We start from the raw sequence: 20,696 nt of genomic DNA on the forward strand, positions 1-20,696 counted from the left end.
ATTTGATTTGTTCAGGTTATAATCAATAAATTAATTTAGTTACTTCGGATCTAAATGGGTCCAATCTTCTAAACCACCAATGCAAGCCCATTCAAAATTGGATTAACTTAATTGATTGGGTCCTGATTGTGAGTAAAATGGGCTCGATTTCATAGGATCCAAGCCCAAAATAGTTATACCTTTTTTTTAGTTTTTATTTTATTTTCCCTTATATTCCTTCAATTATATTACTGACGTCATGGAGTGAGAAGGAATATTATCAAGCTTTTGATGAGTAAGAAGAGAGATTATTAACCAAACAGAGAACAGCAGGAACACGCTATCCCTTCCTCCCCAAAGCTTATTCCAGACAATGTTGAACCACCGCCATATCAAAGAAAGTTAGGAAACGAAGTTAAGCGAAGAGATAGAGGGAGATATTTATTTAAATAGCGAAATTAAGAAAAAAAATAATGAGAAAGACCGAAGGTCCTGTTTGGTTGTCTGAACCGCCGACAATGAACGACGACTAAAATGATTGGGAGTTGGGAAATGATTTAGGACTTTTAAAATTGGGGTGTTCTCTATTTTTTGGGGGGTTAATTTCAGTGGAAATTTGATAAATTTCGTGGAAGAAGTAAACCTGGGGAGTGAAGAAGGCTCCAGATTAGGGCCGTGTTTGTCTTGCGCCGATTGGCTGCTTCGTTACTGCCATTTAGTTTTCCGTTATAAAATGGAATCGCCTAGCGATTCTTCGCCGCTTAAGCCCCGTGATCGAATCTTACGGGTATGTTCTTTTTATTATTTGTTTAGTTTTTTTTTTTTAACTTTTCTGATTATTTGATTAGGTTAAATGTGAAATGTTGAAGATTTTTTTGAATTAGCGTCTGAATTGGTTAATTTTGAATTATTATCTGAAAAAAAGTTTTATTGATTTTATAAGCAGAGGCTAGCTGCTTTAGGGATTCCAGTGGAGTACCTCGAGAGGCGTTATGAGGGAATAGTTAACTTTGTTATGGCTAATGGATTGTTGTTACCAAATGTAGTTTCCGCAATCTTACCTACTGATGAGGAAGTGGCGCAGTCTATACAAGATCCTAGGTTAAGGTCTAAGAAATGGATGGGTTTAACTATGATAAGCCGGTTTCGTGAGAGTATGGTTTGGTTACAGTGGTTGATGTTTGAGGGTGACCCGGTGGATGCTTTGAAAAGCCTAGCAAAATTGAGTATCGGTCAACGTGGTGTTTGTGGTGCGGTTTGGGGATCAAATGACATTGCATACAGGTGCCGGACGTGTGAGCATGATCCGACTTGTGCTATTTGTGTTCCTTGTTTCCAGAATGGGAATCATAAGGATCATGATTATTCTATTATTTATACAGGCGGTGGTTGCTGTGATTGTGGGGATGAAACAGCCTGGAAACGTGAGGGTTTTTGCTCAAAGCATAAAGGTGCTGAACAGATTCAGCCACTTCCTGAGAACTTAGTGAATTCTGTGGGGCCGGTGCTTGATGCACTCTTTGTTTGTTGGAAAAACAAGCTATTCTCAGCAGAAAGTATCTTTCTGGAAAATATTAGAGCAAATGATCCTGGTGCTGAGCAGAGGAAGATTGCGAATGAGCTAACAAATGTGGTTGTTGAGATGCTTTTGGAATTTTGCAAGTACAGCGAGAGTTTGCTCAGCTTTGTGTCTAGGAGGGTGATTTCTTTAGATGGTTTATTGGGTATTCTGGTCAGAGCAGAGAGGTTCTTAAGCGATGGTGTTGTGAAGAAACTCCATGAACTGCTGCTGAAATTGCTGGGGGAGCCTGTCTTCAAATTTGAGTTCTCTAAAGTATTTTTGAGCTATTACCCTACTGTTATAAATGAAGTCATAAAAGAGGGCAATGACAAAGTTCTTAGTACAAAGTTCCCTCTACTCTCAACTTTCTCTGTCCAAATTTTCACAGTGCCAACTTTGACTCCTCGTCTTGTGAAGGAGATGAACCTACTTGGCATGCTTCTGGGATGCTTGGAAGAAATTTTTGTTTCTTGTGCCCGGGAAGATGGCCACTTGCAGGTAATTGCAGTTTTTCTTTTGTTTCCTTTTACTAGTTTACAGTATCATAGTAGTACCCTGCTCATGGACGTAGCTTCATTATGGCCTTCTTAATTTGTTAAATGCTTGTTTGCATACTGAGATGAGGTTCATGACAGGCTTCTTATACAAGAATGTAATTTCATTTGTGCTGCCTGTAGAGAGTAAAGGCATACATGAGTAGTTCTATATGGAATATCACCATATACACCTCATGTTTTTCATTGGTATGCCTTCTATATTGGTAGAAAAACGATTTTCTTATATGGAATAGCACCATAGTGCGCCTTATGTATTTTATTGGTATGCCTTATATTTTAGTAGAAAAATGCTTCAAAAATCTGAGTTTTCTTTAACATATTTGTCTGTGGAGGGGAAGGGATGAAGCTAGCAGAAAGAGAAGATGAAGACAATCTCTATGTTTGTGACATGATGAACCCTTATTTATCTTTCATGGCAACTTTTAGGTGTTGATTGTAAATGAAAATGTCTACTTTTAGGTGTTGATTGTAAATGAAAATGTCTACTTGTCAATCTTTGGCCTGGGCATCTTGGGCTCAGGTTTTGGTCTGGGTAAAAAGATTATTGTGTTTGGTTTAACATTGACATTCCTATGAATGCTACAAAAATTTATAAATTTTCCTCTAAAGCATCGTTGATGCTAATATGCCATATATGAGTTAAATAGGAATTTAGGTCAATTGTTGAGTTAAATTTATTCTAAAGAATAATATTCAACTTAAATAACACGTTTTGTATGAATGTAAACTGATTTAGCATAATTTAGTATGTCATACAATTTTGGCATCAAAAACAAAATAGAGCTTACTAGCGATGAGGTTTGCCCACATTCTAAGTTATGTGGTTTTTAACACTGAAAACAGTAACTCCCGAATATTTAATGAATACAAATTTCAATATTAATATGTTAAAAGTTTTAATGGTCTATGTGAAGTTATTTGTGTTTTCTTCTTTTGCAGGCTGCTAAGTGGGGAAGTTTGTATGACACCACTAACCGTGTGGTTGGAGATATTCGGTTTGTTATGAGCCACAACATAGTCTCCAAATATGCAACCCATGAGCAGCAGGACATCTCAAGAACTTGGCTAAAGCTTTTGGCTTTTGTGCAAGGGATGAACCCTATAAAGAGGGAAACTGACCTCCATATAGAAGAAGAAAATGAGTCTATGCATTTGCTTTTTGTTTTAGGCCATTCTATTGCCAATATTCACTCCCTTCTGGTGGATGGAGCTGTTGCCACAAGTGAACTGGCAAATGTTCTTTCTTATACTTATAAGCAAGATATGGATGATGGAGATAGCATGAGGCATGCAAAAGTAGGAAGGCTATCCCAAGAGAGTTCTGTTTGTAGTGTAACAGGAAGGACTGCATCAAAGGTTACTGAAGTTGGATCTGGTTCTGTATCTCATCTTTTTGTTCCCTCCTCTGTCATCTGGTTAATACGTGAGTGCTTAAGGGCTATGGAGACTTGGTTGGAAGTTGATGACAGAATTTCTGCAGCTTTTCAGAGTATAATTTCTCCAAATAGTAGTGGCAATTCTGATAGCAATTTTTTAGCAATAAAAAAGACATTATACAAGATTAGGAAAGGCAAATATTTTGGTAAACCGACTAGTTCAAGTGAAAATCATAGCTCACAATCTTCTTCATCTTTATATAGTGGACATCAAGCAAGTGATGACATGGAGATTGTTAAAAATTTAGGCTCAGATGGTAATCCAACCTTTCCGGCTGAAATCAGTTCAGTTGCATGTGGTTCTATGTGTTTGGATGTCAATGCCATGGAGACAGATATTGGCACTGGACTATCTACTCTTCGTGTGTCTGAATGGCCAGATATTATTTATGATGTTAGTTCGCAAGAGATATCTGTTCACATTCCATTACATCGATTGCTTTCCTTGCTTCTGCAGAAGGCATTAAGAATGTGTTATGGTGAATCTGTGGTGCCAAATGTAAGAAATCCGTATTCTACAAGTTCTTTATCAGCAATTTATGCTGATTTCTTTGGCCACATCCTTGAGAGCTTCCATCCTTTTGGGTTTTCTGCCTGTGTTATGGAGCATCCCTTACGGATTAGGGTATTTTGTGCTCAAGTTATTGCTGGGATGTGGCGGAAGAATGGGGATGCTGCATTAGTATCTTGTGAGTGGTATCGCTCAGTTCGCTGGTATGTAAATTGTGCTTTACATGTTTCAAGCAATTAAGGGGAAAAAGTTCCCCACTAAGTTTCCACTTTTTAATTGTCATTTGTCAATATTTTTCTGATGTTCTTTACTAGCAGGTCTGAGCAAGGTTTGGAGCTTGATTTATTTTTGCTGCAGTGCTGTGCTGCATTGGCTCCTCCTGATCTCTTTGTTAAAAGAATTGTGGAGCGCTTTGGGCTATTAAACTACCTTTCTCTAAGTCTTGAAAGATCAAATGAGTATGCACTTAGACCCTTAACTTCTACTTTACATCATTGAAATGCTTTTAATGTGATTTTATGCCTCCTACAGATTTCATTAAGTGACTAGAACTCTGTGTGCTGGAATATGGTATCATGGTCCATTCTCTTTACTAGTGAAGGTCATGGAGCATGTTACTTAAAAGAGAAATATCTTTTGCTAGTTTGCTCCATGCTTTCTTGGTTTATCCATTTGAATGGATATCTTTAAGGAATGGGTGCATCAATATATTAGGAATTTTAAGGCTTCAGTAGGTTGCCACTTTTGGTACTTGATTTTTGTGCCTACATTTGGCTTACTCAAATTTTGCTATAAAGTAACAGTAAATAGAAAAAAGCAAATTATATTTGTTTAAGAATCGGCAAGTAGCTAAAGAGTAACTTGACGGAAACATGATGAATCCTAATTGAAGTGAATCCATTCTTTTGGATATTCGTAAAAGTCAATTCTTCTTTTATATATGTATGTGTGTGTATCCAAATGTTACCTTTTTCTTTGGGCAGCAAAACCAAGTAGTAAAGATGGAAGACATACTCACACTTCCATGCACACTGTACAGTACAGCCATATGGACATTAATAAGATTCTGAATTCATGTTCGATTAAATTTGACATTGTTACCAGGCTTAATGATATTGCCTTCAGGTACGAGCCAGTTCTTGTTCAGGAAATGCTCACTCTTATCATGCAAATTTTACAAGAAAGGCGATTTTGTGGACGCAATACAGCTGACAGTCTGAAAAGAGAGTTGATTTATAAGTTAGCCATTGGAGATGCCACTCACAGCCAACTAGTGAAATCTCTACCTCGTGATCTGTCTAAGTTTGACCAACTTCAAGAAATTTTAGACAGGGTGGCTGTGTACTGTAATCCATCTGGCTGTAATCAGGTTTGGGTTTGTGGTCTGAAATATCTTTAAAAGCTCGTGGTTGGACAAAATAGTTTGATTAGTTAATACTGCTTGATATTGATGTATGTCAGGGGATGTATTCCTTGCGTTGGGCCTATTGGAAGGAGCTGGACTTATACCACCCTCGTTGGAACTCAAGGGATTTGCAAGTTGCAGAAGAAAGATACTTGCGTTTCTGTGGTGTTTCTGCAATGACTACTCAGCTGCCTAGGTGGACAAAAATATATCCTCCTCTTGAGGGAGTCTCTAGAATTGCTACATGCAGAGTGACATTTCAGATTATCCGTGCAGTGTTATTTTATGCAGTTTTCACTGATAAATTCACTGAATCACGTGCTCCTGATGGTATTCTTATGACAGCATTGCACTTACTTTCATTAACATTAGACATCTGTTTACAGCAGAATGGATCTAGTAGTGCGGAATGTTATATTGGAGATTTAAATTGCATGCTAGCTTTTGCTGTTGAAGAAATTAGTGAATCATTAAATTTTGGTGCTGGCAAACAAAGCTTGTTGTCACTTCTTGTTGCATTAATGAGAATGCATAGGCAAGAGAATCAAAGCAACTATTTAGAATCTAGCAACTGCAGTTTTTCTCCCCTGATTGAAAGTATATTGAAGAAGTTTGCTGAAGTTGACTCCCAGTGCATGACCAAACTGCAACAACTTGCGCCTGAAGTGATTTGCCATATATCACAATCTACTCCTTATAGTGATACGAATAGATCAGTTTCAGCCTCTGATAGTGAGATGCGCAAGGCCAAAGCTCGCGAAAGACAAGCTGCCATATTGGTGAGATTTTGTCTTAGAATTATGTGTGAGCTTTTATTTTAAGAATAAAATGGAAAAGAATTATGCTCTTTGGAAGAGAAATGGTGCTAAGTTGTATGTAATTCAAATTCAATGGTTAATATTATAATCATGAATGGTGTGGAATAGAACAAAATAAAAGTGTATTTAAAGTGAGAGTGAAGCAATTTTGAGAAACTAGTAGGGTGCAGGTGAAAGATCTAAACAATATTGATTTGGAGCAATTTGCTCCTCAGCTAACATTAATAATGAAGGCTTCTACTGGGACTGGAAAATCCCACGTGTGCTCTCCTCTAAAATGAGGATGATTGAAAGTAGAGGCCAACATCTCTCTTCTGAATCTGGGTTTCTCATCTAAGTGGTCTGATTTTCCCCTGATCATGTGGGATTGCAACTCACTATTTTATGCCATGTATCATTTATTTACTGGCCTGGTGAAAAAACTCGCAGTAAAAGCAAAACAGATAGTTTCCTGCATATACAAGTGCTAGGTGCATTGCCTGACTATTGATTAACAAATTAAACACACCTGTTGACTGTGTCGATCCTGTGCTACTGTATTTTTGTTCATCATTGAACCAATCACAAATAAAAATTGAACTAAAATGGAACATGATCTCAGTGTATTAGTTGGTTTCTGGCTTCGAATCACTTCTGTTTTTCGTAATTCTTCTTGCAGGCTAAAATGAAAGCAGAGCAGTCCAAGTTTTTGACAAGCATCACTTCCACTGCTGATGATGATCCAAAATCTGAAGCAGAAATGTCTAATTCTGATGCTGAGCATGAAACAGAAGGTGCTGTGCAAGAGAGTTGCTCTCTTTGCCATGATCCTACTTCCAAAAATCCTGTTTCTTTCTTGATTCTTCTCCAAGTAAGTGATTAAGTCTCTAGGTTACCTGTCCCTTGAGACAAATGGAATCCCTTTTTATTTCATTGCAAGAATTAACATTTTACTTTTTCTTGGACAAAGAAATCTAGGCTTCTGAGCTTTGTTGATAGAGGTCCCCCATCATGGGATCGATGGTCAGACAAGGAGCAAGGCTATAGTCTTACAAATAGGTCTGATCAGCCTAGGTCAAATGCCTCTTCCAGTAGTTCAGGTTTGGCTTCTCAGTTGGTGCAGTTGACTGATAATGCAGTTGTTGGGTCTGCCAATGATGGGCAAGGGCAGCGCAGGGAAGTAAATGTGATTCTTGACTTTGTGAAGTCTCGGTTTCCTTTGGTGAGGGACATTCAAGCACCTTCCACATCTAGTGATGTGAAGGTTTTGGAGACATTGGAAGAAGATATGTATGTTCGTATTCGTAAAGAAATGTGTGATACATTATTAAGCTCAAGCATTAAGGAGGATGAAGTATCCTCTGCTGCTGAATGTTCTCCAGAAAGCAGCAGGGATGCTGAATCTGTCTTTCTTCGGAAATACATTGCTGCCATTTCAAAGGAGACAAGTGAAAACTCTTTGGGTTTTGAAAACACTAATGGTGATAGAGAGATGACAGAATCTACTTCACAGCCTCTTGTTTATGATGGATTTGGTCCATTAGATTGTGATGGAATTTATCTTTCTTCCTGTGGGCATGCTGTACATCAGGGTTGTCTTGATCGCTATTTATCATCACTGAAGGAAAGGCAAGTCTTTTAAAAATGAAAAATCATTAGTAATTCGTGGTTTTAAGGTTACCTTATTTCTTTTAACATTATTTTTAATGTGTCACTAAGAGATAAAATTTAAACCCTCATGCACCCTTGTTTGATTGATCTTTCTCTCTGTAATTATGTGGTTTAAATTTATACTTCAGTACTATTTGCTTTGCGCTTCATATTGTCCTTTTGTGAAGGGATTGTTCTATTGAAATCTTAAAATGTCTTCATAAATTGATCCGTCACAATGAATTGTGATTTGTATTAAATGTAATTGGAAGTATTATGGGCTTTGGAGCGGAACCAGAGATTGGAGTTTTCAATACCTAAATTTAGTTCAAGAGTCAAGCTCCATGGATAAGGGTGGCAATGGTGAAAGAAACACTTGAAGTTTACCTGTGGTTTGTTGGGATTTGTAATTTTTAATTGCGTTTCTTAGATATATGTCAGATCAAAGAATACAGTGGCAAGCTGTTGTGCTTTTTATACATTGTATTTTAAAGGGATCTAGGAATAATGGTTATCTAATTGAAATGTTCTTTCACGAGTCTTCTTTTGGTTTATTACTTATTAGTAAGAAATGTGTGTTATGAGATGAAAACATGTGATTGACCGTGGTAGGAACTAAAGAAAATGAAGATATAAACTTTGTCAAATTTGGAGAGATTTTATGTAAATAAATGTTAGAACAGGCTTGATTATATTTCAAGCAACAGATAAGGTATTTGTGAGCCTTTAAATCCTCAAACCATCTTGTAACTACCATTTATAGCTTGATTTAATTTAAACTCAGAATGCTTTCAACTGCAAGTTCTGTTAGTTGAACCCTGAAAACACCTTGAGGAACCTTTAGTTTAATATTTGGATGGTTTTTGAATTCTATTTGTAATTTCATTTGTCAAGGAACCAGAAGCTGCAGAAATGCCTTTCAACTTAGAAAATTTAAATGAGCATCTATGTGTTTGTCCATGCATGGGTTTGCATAGAAGTGCTCTCTGCATGAAAGTGCTTAAGGTATTTTTTTGTTCTGTGGTCAGATATGTTCGAAGAAGTTTCTTTGAGGGGGCACATATTGTGGATACAGATCAGGTTGAAGCATTCCATAAGTTTTTTGTTTACAAAATACATCTCTTACATTTGTTTTGGATCAATATTAACTTGTTTGCTTTGCCAGGGAGAGTTTCTGTGTCCTGTGTGTCGTCGACTAGCAAATTCTGTCTTGCCTGCAGTGCATGGGAATTTGCAGAAGGCTGGAAGGCAGCCTATGACTTCAAGTGTCGATCCACTACCTGCTTTATGTCCTTCATCTGCATCAAAGGAAGAAAGCTATTCCCTTCTGCTTCAGCAAGGGTTATCTCTTCTAAAAACTGCTGCCAAGGTGGTTGGTAGACCTGATATTTTTGAAGCTCTTTCTCTTCAAAGAAAAGAAAGCAAAAGTCGGAATCTTGAACCTATATCTCGTGTGCTGTCCAAAATGTATTTTTCAAAAAAGCAGGATAGGCTCTTAAGATCTCCAAGGTTGAGCCACCCAATAATTTTATGGGATACTCTTAAGTATTCTCTTATGTCAACAGAAATTGCTGCTCGCAGTGGAAGGACTTCGATGACCACCAATTATACCCTTACTTCTTTGTATAAGGAATTTAAATCTTCTAGTGAATTTATATTTTCCTTATTGCTAAGAGTTGTCCAGAACCTGAGTAGAACAAATTCCCTTCACGCTCTTCAAAGATTTAGAGGTCTTCAACTGTTTGCAGAGTCAATTTGCTCTAGGGTTTCCCCTGATTATCACAGCAGCAGACATAAACAGGAAGGTACAACTTTCATCATGAATGTGCCTGCTTTTATTGCTTTGAGATTCATTTGAAATTTTGGTACTTAGATTTATGCAGAATGTCTGCCTGTACATTCTAGATGTTGTATATATTTTTTAAAAAATAGAAATCAAGGTTATCCAAATAGGTTCTGGATGAACTCCAGAAATGTTATGAAGGATTTATTTTGTTCTTAGATTGTTTTTGATTTCCACCATGTAAAATTTTCTACTCATGCTGATGAAACAACTGTTTTCCACTTAACCATCAACAAGAGGGATGGATGGACAGGGAAAGAGGGAGAGAATGTTTCTTTAAACAAATTAATGAAAGAAGCAGCATATTCTTTGTGTGATGTGTGTGGGTGTGGGCTTTGGCTTTAAGTGTAGATACAATTATCAAACTGCAGATAAGTTATCTTCACTTTGGATTCTTGTGCTTTCAATGTTGGACTCATGATTGTTTGTTGACAGGCAACCTTGGTATCTTGAAACATGATGATAAGGAAGCAATACATCCTGATATTCAATTTTGGAATCGGGCATCTGATCCTGTTCTTGCCCGTGACCCTTTCTCATCATTGATGTGGGTTCTCTTCTGTCTTCCATGCCCATTTATACCATGTGACGAGTCCCTGTTATCCCTTGTCCATATCTTTTATGTTGTCTCCATGGTTCAGGTTTGTTACTATTTCTCTATTCATGTAAAGGTCCATTTTGTTGATGAAAGCGTCTCTTTTCTCCTTTTGTGTGTGTGTGTGTGTGGATTTTCTGGTGTCTGATATAAACAAGAAAATTTGGTTACGGACAGCATTTTCTAGTCAAATAAAAAAATATGAAGAAAATTTGAAAAACCACTTTTAAAATCTTGGAAACATTTTAGTGATTTATTCAAACATATTCTGTTTTTAGGGTTTGTTTTTAAGGAAGATAGGTTCAAGGTAAAATTTTCCTCAAAGAATTCATTTTCTACGAACCAAACCATTAGTCACTCTAATTGGGCAAATGTGATATCCTGATTTCAGGCTGTAATTACATGTTGTGGGAGACATGGTTATAACATCAATGAGTTAGATTCCCATGATTGCCTAATTACTGATATCTGTGGCATTCTTGGAGGTTCTGACTGTGCTCGCTGGTATTTTGTATCAAAAGATGCAAACCATTCTTGTGATATTAAAGATATGATTCGAAGATTGAGTTTTCCTTACTTGCGGAGGTGTGCATTGTTATGGAAATTGCTGAAGTCTTCTGCTGAAGCACCATTCTGTGATAGGGATAATGTGTGGGAATCATCTCAAGTGACCACTGATGTGATGGATACAACTGAAAGTGCTTCAGTGGAGCTCAATGAAGTACAAGAACTAGAGAAGATGTTTAAGATTCCCCCTATAGATGTTGTTCTCAAGGATGAAGTCTCACGATCAATAGCATTAAAGTGGTTTCATCATTTCCACAAGGTTTATGAAGCCTGTAGTTTCCAAAATGTTTTCTACTGCAATCCTGCAGTTTCATTTAAGTTGATGAGTCTGCCTCATGTTTATCAAGACCTATTGCAAAGGTTGTTACAAAATTCATTCTTATACATGCTGATATTGGTCACTTTTAACAGTAATTTCATTCATAAGAAAATGTGTTCTTCAATAGGTATATAAAGCAGTGTTGCCCTGATTGTGAAGCTGTGCTTGAGGACCCTGCATTATGCCTGTTGTGTGGCAGACTATGCTCTCCTAGTTGGAAACCATGCTGCAGGTTCACGTTCAACTTTCTTTTCTTTTGCTGATTTCGTGCTTAACATGTGCATTTATCCATGATTTTCCAGTATTCTCATTGTTTTGAATATTTGAATAACTGACCTTTGTTTTGAATATTTCCTTACCAGGGATAGTGGATGCATGGCTCATGCAATGGTCTGTGGTGCTGGTATTGGCGTTTTTCTGTTGATAAGGGTAATGATCTCCTAGTTTTTGTCTGGAACTTTTACCTATTATTTCATGAAAATGGCTAATAGTCTTTGTTATTTAATAGAGAACAACAATCCTGCTGCAAAGATGTGCACGTCAAGCTCCTTGGCCATCTCCATATTTGGATGCATTTGGTGAAGAGGTAAAGCTTTTTCTTTTTGTTAGCAAAGTTTGTAACAATGATGTAGTTTGGAAACTCAAAAATGAAGCCAATAGATTATTACTATGACTGTTGTAGGATCAGAAAAATTGCACTTTTAGCCTCTTATACTATTCCTGTGAAGGATGGTTAGGGTTTTACTGGTACCAACTACATAAGGGCCTTGATTTAATAAGTTTGGAAAGTTCATGAGTCTTTTGGACCTAGCCTATTTGTTGCAAGTTATAGAGTGGACAAAAACAGCGGTTTAGCAATACCTGTACCTGAGTTTTAAAATATATATTTCATAGCTAGAGTTGGTTTGGTGGTTGAGACTATGAATTGGCTCATTGAGCAGGCATCAAAATTATTTGTGTTTGTCTTGAATGCGCTCCTGATGAGTTTTGCAGACACAGACAGACAGTATCTCAGCATAATCTTTGTGTTAGAGTAGTAATTTGGTTTAGTTTACTGTATGTAAAATGAAGTTGATGGGAGAATCTCTCAGGAAGGCAAATTGGACAACTTTGATTATATAAACCTGGAGTGCACCCTCTTGCATAACAAGTTTTCTATCTAGAAAAGAAATTTTGAATGATTTATATGACAAACCAAGATTAGATGTTGCTACCTGACCATGAAGGACAGATGTTTTCTTGAACCCCAAGGGAAGGGAATGCATAATCTCACCGTACCCACCTAGTTACTCATGAATCAAGCAACCACTTTAATGCCTATTTGGTTGCAACTCTACGTCACTAGACTTGGCAAAATTTTAATGATCGATTATTAACGGCTAATCTACTTGATATTCTGTTCAAATTTATTTTTAAACTTCATTGAACTTATCCAAATATTAGGTTTGATAGATATAAAAGCTTCAAGTGTTCTTTAGAATTTATTTATTTGCTGATATCTTGTATGAGATATCAGAAACCTTTGATTGAAAGTCCATATGGTTGGCATGTTACGGCTGGGATTTTTTTAAAATTTAAACGTCTAAATATACTTTTCTTTGTGTTTCTGTAATATGAAAGGGTTTTATTGTGATCTATTTGCATTATTTTGCATTATTTTCTTATTTCAGGATAGCGAAATGCATAGAGGAAAGCCACTGTACTTGAATGAGGAACGTTATGCTGCTCTAACTTACATGGTGATCTGAGAATCTTTCTTTTTGGTTTTTTGTTTCCCCTTGCTGTTAGAGGTTGTTTTTTCTTTTTTTTTTTTATTACCTAACAGTCTATTTTCTCTCTTTAATAGGTTGCTTCTCATGGCCTTGATCGGAGTTCAAAGGTTCTCAGCCAAACTACCGTTGGTTCCTTCTTCATGGTTTAGTCTGGCTTCATGACCAGGTGGTGGTTGGCATTTTGCTTCTTGTATTTTTCTGTTCACTAGCAATCATGAATATCCCTCATTGTATTGGCTAAATTCTATCTTGACTTTTTAGGTGCAATGCATTTGAATCGGATAACCAGCTAGTGGATAGAAAGTGGTTCGGCAGAACTGAAGGTTGCCAGTATCCGTAATATTTTGTGCAAACTAAGTTAGAGACCTTGGAATTTGATGTTGGCATGTGGACCATAATGGCTGGACATACTGGTAATCAGGTCAGTCCGGTGGAACTCTATTTGCGGTATTACATTTTTTTTTCTTTTTAGTTCATTTGAAAGCTTTTCTTCAATTGTGTATCTATCTTCCCTTATGAACAGAGAAGGTGTCGAGGGAAATGATGCACAAGTATTGTTCAAATTGCTAGAAGCCATTAAGGGTTGATTTTATGTCTCAATTCTTTCTTTCTTTTGCTTTTTTCATAGGTGATAAGATTCTCCTTCAAGATCTGATCCGGCAGATTTTGCTACCCTTCTCTTGCATTCCATGGATGTACAGTTTGATTGAAGAACCTGCAGCAATTAGAGTTTCAAGCCTTGACCCATGAGCCATCAGTTGAACACCTTCTGGCATAAATCCACAGTGTTGATAGGAGACAATGGTTTAAACTAGAGGACTTATGGAACAACAGTTTGATTTTCCTATAATTATTTATGCTTTTCTCATTATTTTCTCTCCATGTTCGCTGGGGGTCGAGGATGAGCTTCCATTTTCATTTCGAGAGAGTGGAGCTGTTAGTCTCCAATGTAAAGAGCAGTCAAATCTTTCTCCATTTTACAATCATGTAGCATGTTGTGTATAGTTGAACACTTTCGTGATACAGCAGCAGCTCTTCCATTAATGTTTGCCAGTCGATGGTTTAGCCCGGGATGTTGTTTCCGGTCGAAGTCGAAGGTTCATAGCCTGGGATAGACGCCTGTCGCTGCTATAACTATATAAACTCTTGGTGGCGTATATGGTTTGTTTTTAGAGGGTTAGGGATTTGGATTTCGTTATCCCAGTGTTTGATGCGTTTGTTTGCCTCACTTTAATAAATGGCTTTCCCAAGGTTTTGTTCCCTCCAGGAAAATACGTCTCACACTGTTAGTATTTTTTAGTGTTTGGTTAAGATCAGAAATAATTTCTCAAGGAATCTTCATTTCGAGTCATTATCTCATCTCTCGAGGTTCTAGTGTTTGGTTAGCACGCTTTCAACGTTTTGTGGGCCAAACCAAGTTATTTAAGTTTAGATTAGCATGGAAGTTGTTGCATGATGGAGAAAAATATTCCGATAATTTTTTTTATTTTTAATGAAAATTTATATATTACGGGTGAATTAAATGTTTAAAAATTAAAATTTTGAAAATATATAGACGTGGACAATATATCAAATATGAATTCTTTTGTGTATATATTTATTTTAATGGACATTCTTTCATGAATAACAGATAAGCTTGAAAATCAAGTTCTACCGTTAATATGTTACGGCAATTTTTTCTCATTAACTCGTTTATTAAATCAATTAGTTAAAAACAAAATTTTCTAAAAAAAAATGTTTTATAAAAATTTAAATTATTTAAATAAAATATTTTTTAACTTTAGTTTAAATTAAATAAATTTTTATGATTAATTATAATTAATTGTTATGAATCAAAATGTCATTTTTTCTTTGTTATGTCAAATAGTACTATGTAGAGGGTGAAAAATATAATGTTATCATATCATATTATTATCTATTGTAATACTAATATGTCATGCTAATACAATACGATATAAAATGATAAATAATATTTTAATTAAAAATAATTAATCGTTAATCATAATAATTTATTTGACTCAAATAGAAATATAAAAATTAATTTTGATTGAGTATAATAAAAATTAAAAAAATTATTTGAATTTTTTAAAATAATTTAAAAACTTTTCCAAATATAATGCAAAAAAAAAAAATTATATAGTTTGTTTAAAAATTTGTGATGGGCGTTAAGGTACCTTGTAATCTACAGAAGGGAAGAGTGTATAAAAAAATAAAAAATAAAACTCAATGTTATAATGTATTAATAGTTGATAACTGTTATTTTCTTTATTTAAAAAAATCAACAAGGATGGAAGAAATGTATTTGTTAATTTTCTATTGAAATGTGGAAAAGGATGACAAAGTTAAACCAAAAGACCACCACCTTTAAATACAGATTGTTTTGGTTAGTAATGGTTAACAAAGTCTTCCTGTAAACGTAAACCACTCCATACACCTTTGCTGTGGAGATTTTTCACGCATCACTTCTTTTCCTTTCAATGGGGCACTGTACAAAATGGTCAGTCAGTATTCTTCAAAATGAATTTGGGTGTATCTCTCTCTCTCTTTTATTTTGACACAGGCTGGAAAACTGCTGCCAAAGAATCTTTGTCCATGATGGCTTGATGTAGGTCTTGCTGTATTTGATTGGTGTTATCTGCAAGATGATTGAGCAATGGCAATGAAGGTGTCCCTGACAAGAATATTACGACTTTGTCGATTTCTAAGTCTGCTAGGATTGGTAATTCGGATGCCATTGCTGAGGAAACAGAGAGCCGACTTCGAGAGAATATTCGCCTCATCCTACAAGAGAGACAGAGAGAGAATGAAATAAATAAGAATCATTTCATCGTTTATTTGATATCCTCAGCAAGCCAACAGATAAATGAATAGGATAAACTCGAATGAGAGAGGAAAAACTACTACTAGATAGAAAAGCATAGTTCTGTGAATAGTGGTTGAAAAGTTTAAGTGATGGTAATGCTTCACGATCTTAAGTTGGATCCAAATAGGTGAAATTATCTTGCTCAGAGTCCATTGTCCAGCAAAAGTTTGGGAGAAAGTTGTAGATGTTTCATTCTATGCATGAACACAACTGATTTAAAATCAAACAATTTCTCGTGTTTCGAGGAAAGATTGAACAAGTAAAGCATGAGATGCAACACTATAACTTACAGTTTAAGCCCTATGTAACCCCCATCTTCGTGGCATTCAAGCAATCTTCAATTGGAGAGCTCCCATTCATTGATAGATCCGAAGATTTTGTATTATCTTCATGCCTCTCTTTATCAAATGTGAACTCCAGTTGTCTCTCCACAGACTTGAAAACAGCAGTTCGTTTAGATCTTAACCGGTATGGAGGAGATGCATTAAATGCAGTACACTTAGGCCCAACGCTGCTATTGCCTTGACAAGCAGGACTCTCGCATGAACTCCCATCATGTAACGGAGCTTGTTCCAGACTATTTTCAGTTCTTTCCTGTTCACCAGATAATTGAATCCTATTCTTGACTGTTTCCTCATTCACTCTCCCCATTTTGGGAAGCGTAAGCGATTGAGCTCCAGTCTTTCTCTTCCGAAATATGGAAGGTGTATTTGGGAAGCTCTTGGCAGCAAATCTAAGGATATACTCAGGACTGTGTGCACTTAAACCACTGCCCTTCACACTAGGTGGAGTGAAGAAACTAATGGGTGATGTGATAGGACTAGAAGTCCATTCAGGCCGCATGCCTTTCTTGTTTAAATTATCTGAATCTAATGAAGTAACACCTTGTAACCTAGGTGGCTCATAACATAAAGAACCATAAGTTGGACTATCGCGCCAAACTTGTGTCTCAACAACTTTGTCTTCAACAATTGCAGAACTGATTCCTCGACTCTCAAACTTTGCCCCTGGCTCTGAGTTACAGCAGCAAGGATTTGCATCAAAGGACGGGGGCTTTCCCTCTGCACTTTCAGTATCAGCAGACTCATTTGGAATAACACTTGATGAAGCAGCCATATCTTGAACTGGAGCAGAGGACTCTAACTGATCTTTTCCATCTTCCTCTGGCTTACATATATCAGTAGTTCCTGATGATGTTTGAGCAGTTGAATCTGATTCTTTTTTCGAACAAACAAGCAAACTTTTGGTTGCAGCAGGTGAATTCATATCCTTAGCCCCATTTTGGAGGCCATTCTTCCCAACTGGTGGAAGCTTTCCTGTAGCCAAATAGAAATCTAGCTTCTTCTTCAAGGAACTATTCCAGTGATTCTTAATTGCATTATCAGTCCTGCATTAATAAATTCACTGTAAGTTAAACTAGCATGCTATCACAAACGCATCAAATTGTACTTCAAAAATAATTTATAACATCTCTTTTGTCAATTATGCTGGACTAAGTTTTAGAATCCAAGCCATGTAATATATGTTATAAACTAGAAAAGTATGATACCTTCCGGGTAAAACTTTAGCTATTTCAGCCCACTTGTTCCCATATATCCGATGTGCATTCATAAGGGCCAATTCCTCCTCTAAAATCCAAGCATCCTTCTTTATATCAGGATTCAAATGATTGTGCCATCTGCAGAAAATTAATCAAGTATGGAATTATCAAACCATTTATTTGCTTTTCATGAACATAGTTGCATTAGAAGATCCAGGAAAAAAAAACAACAATCTCAATAGCCTCATTATACCAAACTTAGTCAATAAACTTTAGCATGTAATTTAGTTAATATACAAATAAAAATAAAAGGCAGGCAATCATTTGACGTGTGGCAAAATCATATCAACATTAAAATATCCAGCACTTTAAGGACTCTTAGGGAATGCAAATAAAACATATTAAATATTTAAGAAATTACCTCTCACGGCATTGTTTCCCTATACGTCCAGGCAAGGATTTTGCAATAACAGACCATTTTGTGGGCCCATACCTTGATACAAGTTCAATAATTTTATCATCCTCCTGAGAATTAAAAAGCAACAGAAAGTTCAATGCTTGTTTTATGAACTACAAACATAGATAGCATAAAAGAAAGGAAGAGGCTAGAATGCCTACCTCTTGAGTCCAAGGTCCTTTAACAAGATCCGGGTTTAGGACCTTCTGCCATCTATGTAGACATTGCACTTCAGATCTATCAGGAAAAAATTCAGCTGCACATGCATATGCAAATGTTAAGACCAGTTAGAGGACTTAAAATAGAAAGGTGCTATTATAATTACAAAAAATTAAAGGTTGAGATGCTGCTTTTATCCAATAGTCATGACCCTAAATTTATTTGTTAGACAACATAGATAGGAGACAATAACTTCTAGTAAAAAAAAAACGCAATATCAGATTTATACATGTTGGAAAGAACAGCTACTGGATAAACATAGCCAAAATAACAAAATAAGGAGACTCTGAGGAATGAAGAAAACCTATTTTTTTCCAACTCTTCCCCTTAAAAGCTGCAACCGCATTTCTTAATGTCTCATCCTGCAGCAGATACATACAGGAAGCAATGTAAAAAAAAAGGCGGCAGCTTCACCAAATGAACATGGGTAAACACTGAATAAAAATTCAATTGTTCTAGGATCCATGCTAGATGATTTAAGAACTCACCTGGACTGACCTCAAAATGACTTTCTAACCAAATGATAGGATATTAAAAACAAGAAGCATTTTATCTAGATAGTAATTAGTATGAGTTAAGTCAAATACAAGGGATAAAATGTTTTACCTCCTCAGGCGTCCAGCCACCTTTTGCTCGCCTAATAGGGCCAGTGGTCCTCCTGCAAATTCAGTATAACACAATTACTCTCAGCTGGCAGAATCATCGTTCAAAATAATAAAACTCAATATAAATTCATTCCATGATGAGTTCAAGCACTAGAAAGAAGTGCTCAATAATATGTGCTGGTGCATCCACATCTAACATACCCCAAAATCATAAATTCGACCAAAAAACAAAATTGTGTAAAGGTCAACGCAAAATCAGCAGAATCCAAACACCCAAATACTACATTTAAAATGACAATTCAACCCCAACTGTGATGCAAAGAACTACCATATTGTGAAGCAATTTGAGCAATAAAAAAAAAAAAGTAAAGAAGTTATTAACTGACAGTACCGATGATTTGGTGAAGATGGTGCTGGACTGGATATGCCTGGGGACTTCACAACTACACCGCCACCGCCTTCAGACACAGAAGAACTTGATGCAGTGGTTAATTGTTTATTCTCAATACAACGTTCCTCCATCGTTAACTCAGCCATCTCTTCTCTTAAATCATCTCCAAAACCCCAAAATCCTAATCAACAAAAAGGCTAAAAAAGAAAGAAAGAAAAAAGCAGACAAAAGAAAGGAAAAACTTTCAATAACTTATTCATGATCACTCCAAACCCTTAAAATCCCAACTTTTAACAAAAATCTCCAATCCCATCACCGCCAAACACAGAAAAAGCCAAAACCCAGATCTAAAATTCACTAATCCGATCCATACGAATCAATATAAACCAAAACCCCACATCACTTAAACATAATTCTAGGGTTTAAAACCCCAAAGAAAATTAAAACCCAATAAAAATTTCACGAATCCAAGGTACTTGAGGTTCACGAAACATGATCAAAACAGTGTAAAACAATAAAATAAAAATAAAAATAAAAATTACTCAAAAAAGAAAGAAAAACAAAAGAATTCTGATTCAAGAAGCTAAACCTACCTCAGTGGCGGGAATCAAGCTGCAGCTCCCTCAAGAAAAATCCGTTTCTAGCCAAAAGAAAAAACGTTTCTGTGTTTAAAGGAACTCCAACGTTGCTTCCTTTGCTTCGAAAAATCCTCGCCCGTTGAAACGAAGAGAGAGAGAGAGGACAGAAAAACACAAAAAGGAGAAAATAAATATAGAAAAATATAAAAAGTGAAGGTTTTTATATAACGAATATATCACCACCGACGCCTCCGTTAACTGCCGTTATAGAATTTACGTGTTTTTTCAGTTTTTCCAAAACCCTATCCGTTAACGGCTGTTAACGCTTCCAAGTTAACGTTAGGGGTGGGGTGGTGGCAAAGGTTTGAACCTCAAACGGCACTCTAGCTTGGAAAAGCCCCACATAGTGGTTATATGTCGAACGAGTTTAGCGAGCGGTCGATGAGCAGCGGGGCTTCGCGGGAGTTTTTGGCACGTTGGATCGGGGAAACATGTTCGAGGTTTAAAAGGGGAACATGAATTGGGAAAGATACGTCTTAGCTGATTTGGCTAATTGCTCATCAATGTGTCAATCCTTTACTTAAAATGTTCTACTTTATGATCAAACCCTTTACAAAATGTTCTACGTTATAATCAAATTTTTTTGAAAATTTTCATTAGAAAACAAATTGTAACAAAAAATAAAAATACGTCTTATTTAGGTTAAATTTAATCATATTTTGATCAATTGTCGAAACAATGAGAGAAAAATCAATTATAATTTTATTTTTTTTCTCGAGTATTCAAGCTATTATCGTATCAACAAAGTTAGTTCAAAAAAATTTTTTATCCTTATCTCTTACCCTTTGTCGTGATCTTAATCTCGATCATCACAAAACTCACCATAATTACAATTAAGACTTCATTTTGATTTTCGACTTTTCACAATTATTAAATAAAAAAATAAATTTCACTTTTATGATTTCAATTTTTCTTATATAATATTTTTTCAAATAACATCATGTAAATATTTTTTTTATAGCTTTTACTCTCACAAAGAATTAGATTATTA

The 20,696-nt window shown here is 36.0% G+C and overlaps 2 protein-coding genes across 4 annotated transcripts; one reads left to right on the plus strand and one right to left on the minus strand.

Moving 5' to 3' along the window:
- Positions 273–14,264, plus strand: LOC18597757 (E3 ubiquitin-protein ligase PRT6). Of its 2 annotated transcripts, none has more exons than XM_018121497.1 (19): positions 273–766; positions 926–2,038; positions 3,037–4,247; positions 4,362–4,502; positions 5,149–5,413; positions 5,506–6,228; positions 6,926–7,117; positions 7,217–7,875; positions 8,925–8,976; positions 9,062–9,701; positions 10,175–10,380; positions 10,726–11,261; positions 11,348–11,452; positions 11,583–11,649; positions 11,729–11,806; positions 12,891–12,959; positions 13,067–13,158; positions 13,254–13,413; positions 13,621–14,264. In XM_018121497.1, exons 1-17 carry the CDS (start codon positions 713–715, stop codon positions 13,139–13,141), a joined length of 6,186 nt encoding a protein of 2,061 aa, XP_017976986.1. In that variant the 5' UTR covers positions 273–712; the 3' UTR covers positions 13,142–13,158; positions 13,254–13,413; positions 13,621–14,264. The 2 variants fall into 2 exon arrangements, with proteins under 2 accessions (XP_017976986.1, XP_007027020.2); XM_007026958.2 differs by having other exon boundaries at positions 5,170–5,413.
- Positions 15,281–19,836, minus strand: LOC18597758 (myb-related protein 3R-1). Of its 2 annotated transcripts, none has more exons than XM_007026960.2 (9): positions 19,661–19,836; positions 19,068–19,264; positions 18,678–18,729; positions 18,376–18,433; positions 18,014–18,108; positions 17,817–17,920; positions 17,405–17,533; positions 16,146–17,242; positions 15,281–15,773 (listed from the first exon to the last, which is right to left on the minus strand). In XM_007026960.2, the coding sequence occupies exons 2-8, from the start codon at positions 19,211–19,213 to the stop codon at positions 16,156–16,158; spliced, it is 1,671 nt and encodes a 556-aa protein (XP_007027022.2). In that variant the 5' UTR covers positions 19,214–19,264; positions 19,661–19,836; the 3' UTR covers positions 15,281–15,773; positions 16,146–16,155. The 2 variants fall into 2 exon arrangements, with proteins under 2 accessions (XP_007027022.2, XP_007027024.2); XM_007026962.2 differs by having other exon boundaries at positions 19,059–19,264; positions 19,661–19,829.

The sequence above is a fragment of the Theobroma cacao genome, chromosome 5, assembly GCF_000208745.1.
Source record: "Theobroma cacao cultivar B97-61/B2 chromosome 5, Criollo_cocoa_genome_V2, whole genome shotgun sequence".
NCBI classification, from domain to species: domain Eukaryota; kingdom Viridiplantae; phylum Streptophyta; class Magnoliopsida; order Malvales; family Malvaceae; genus Theobroma; species Theobroma cacao.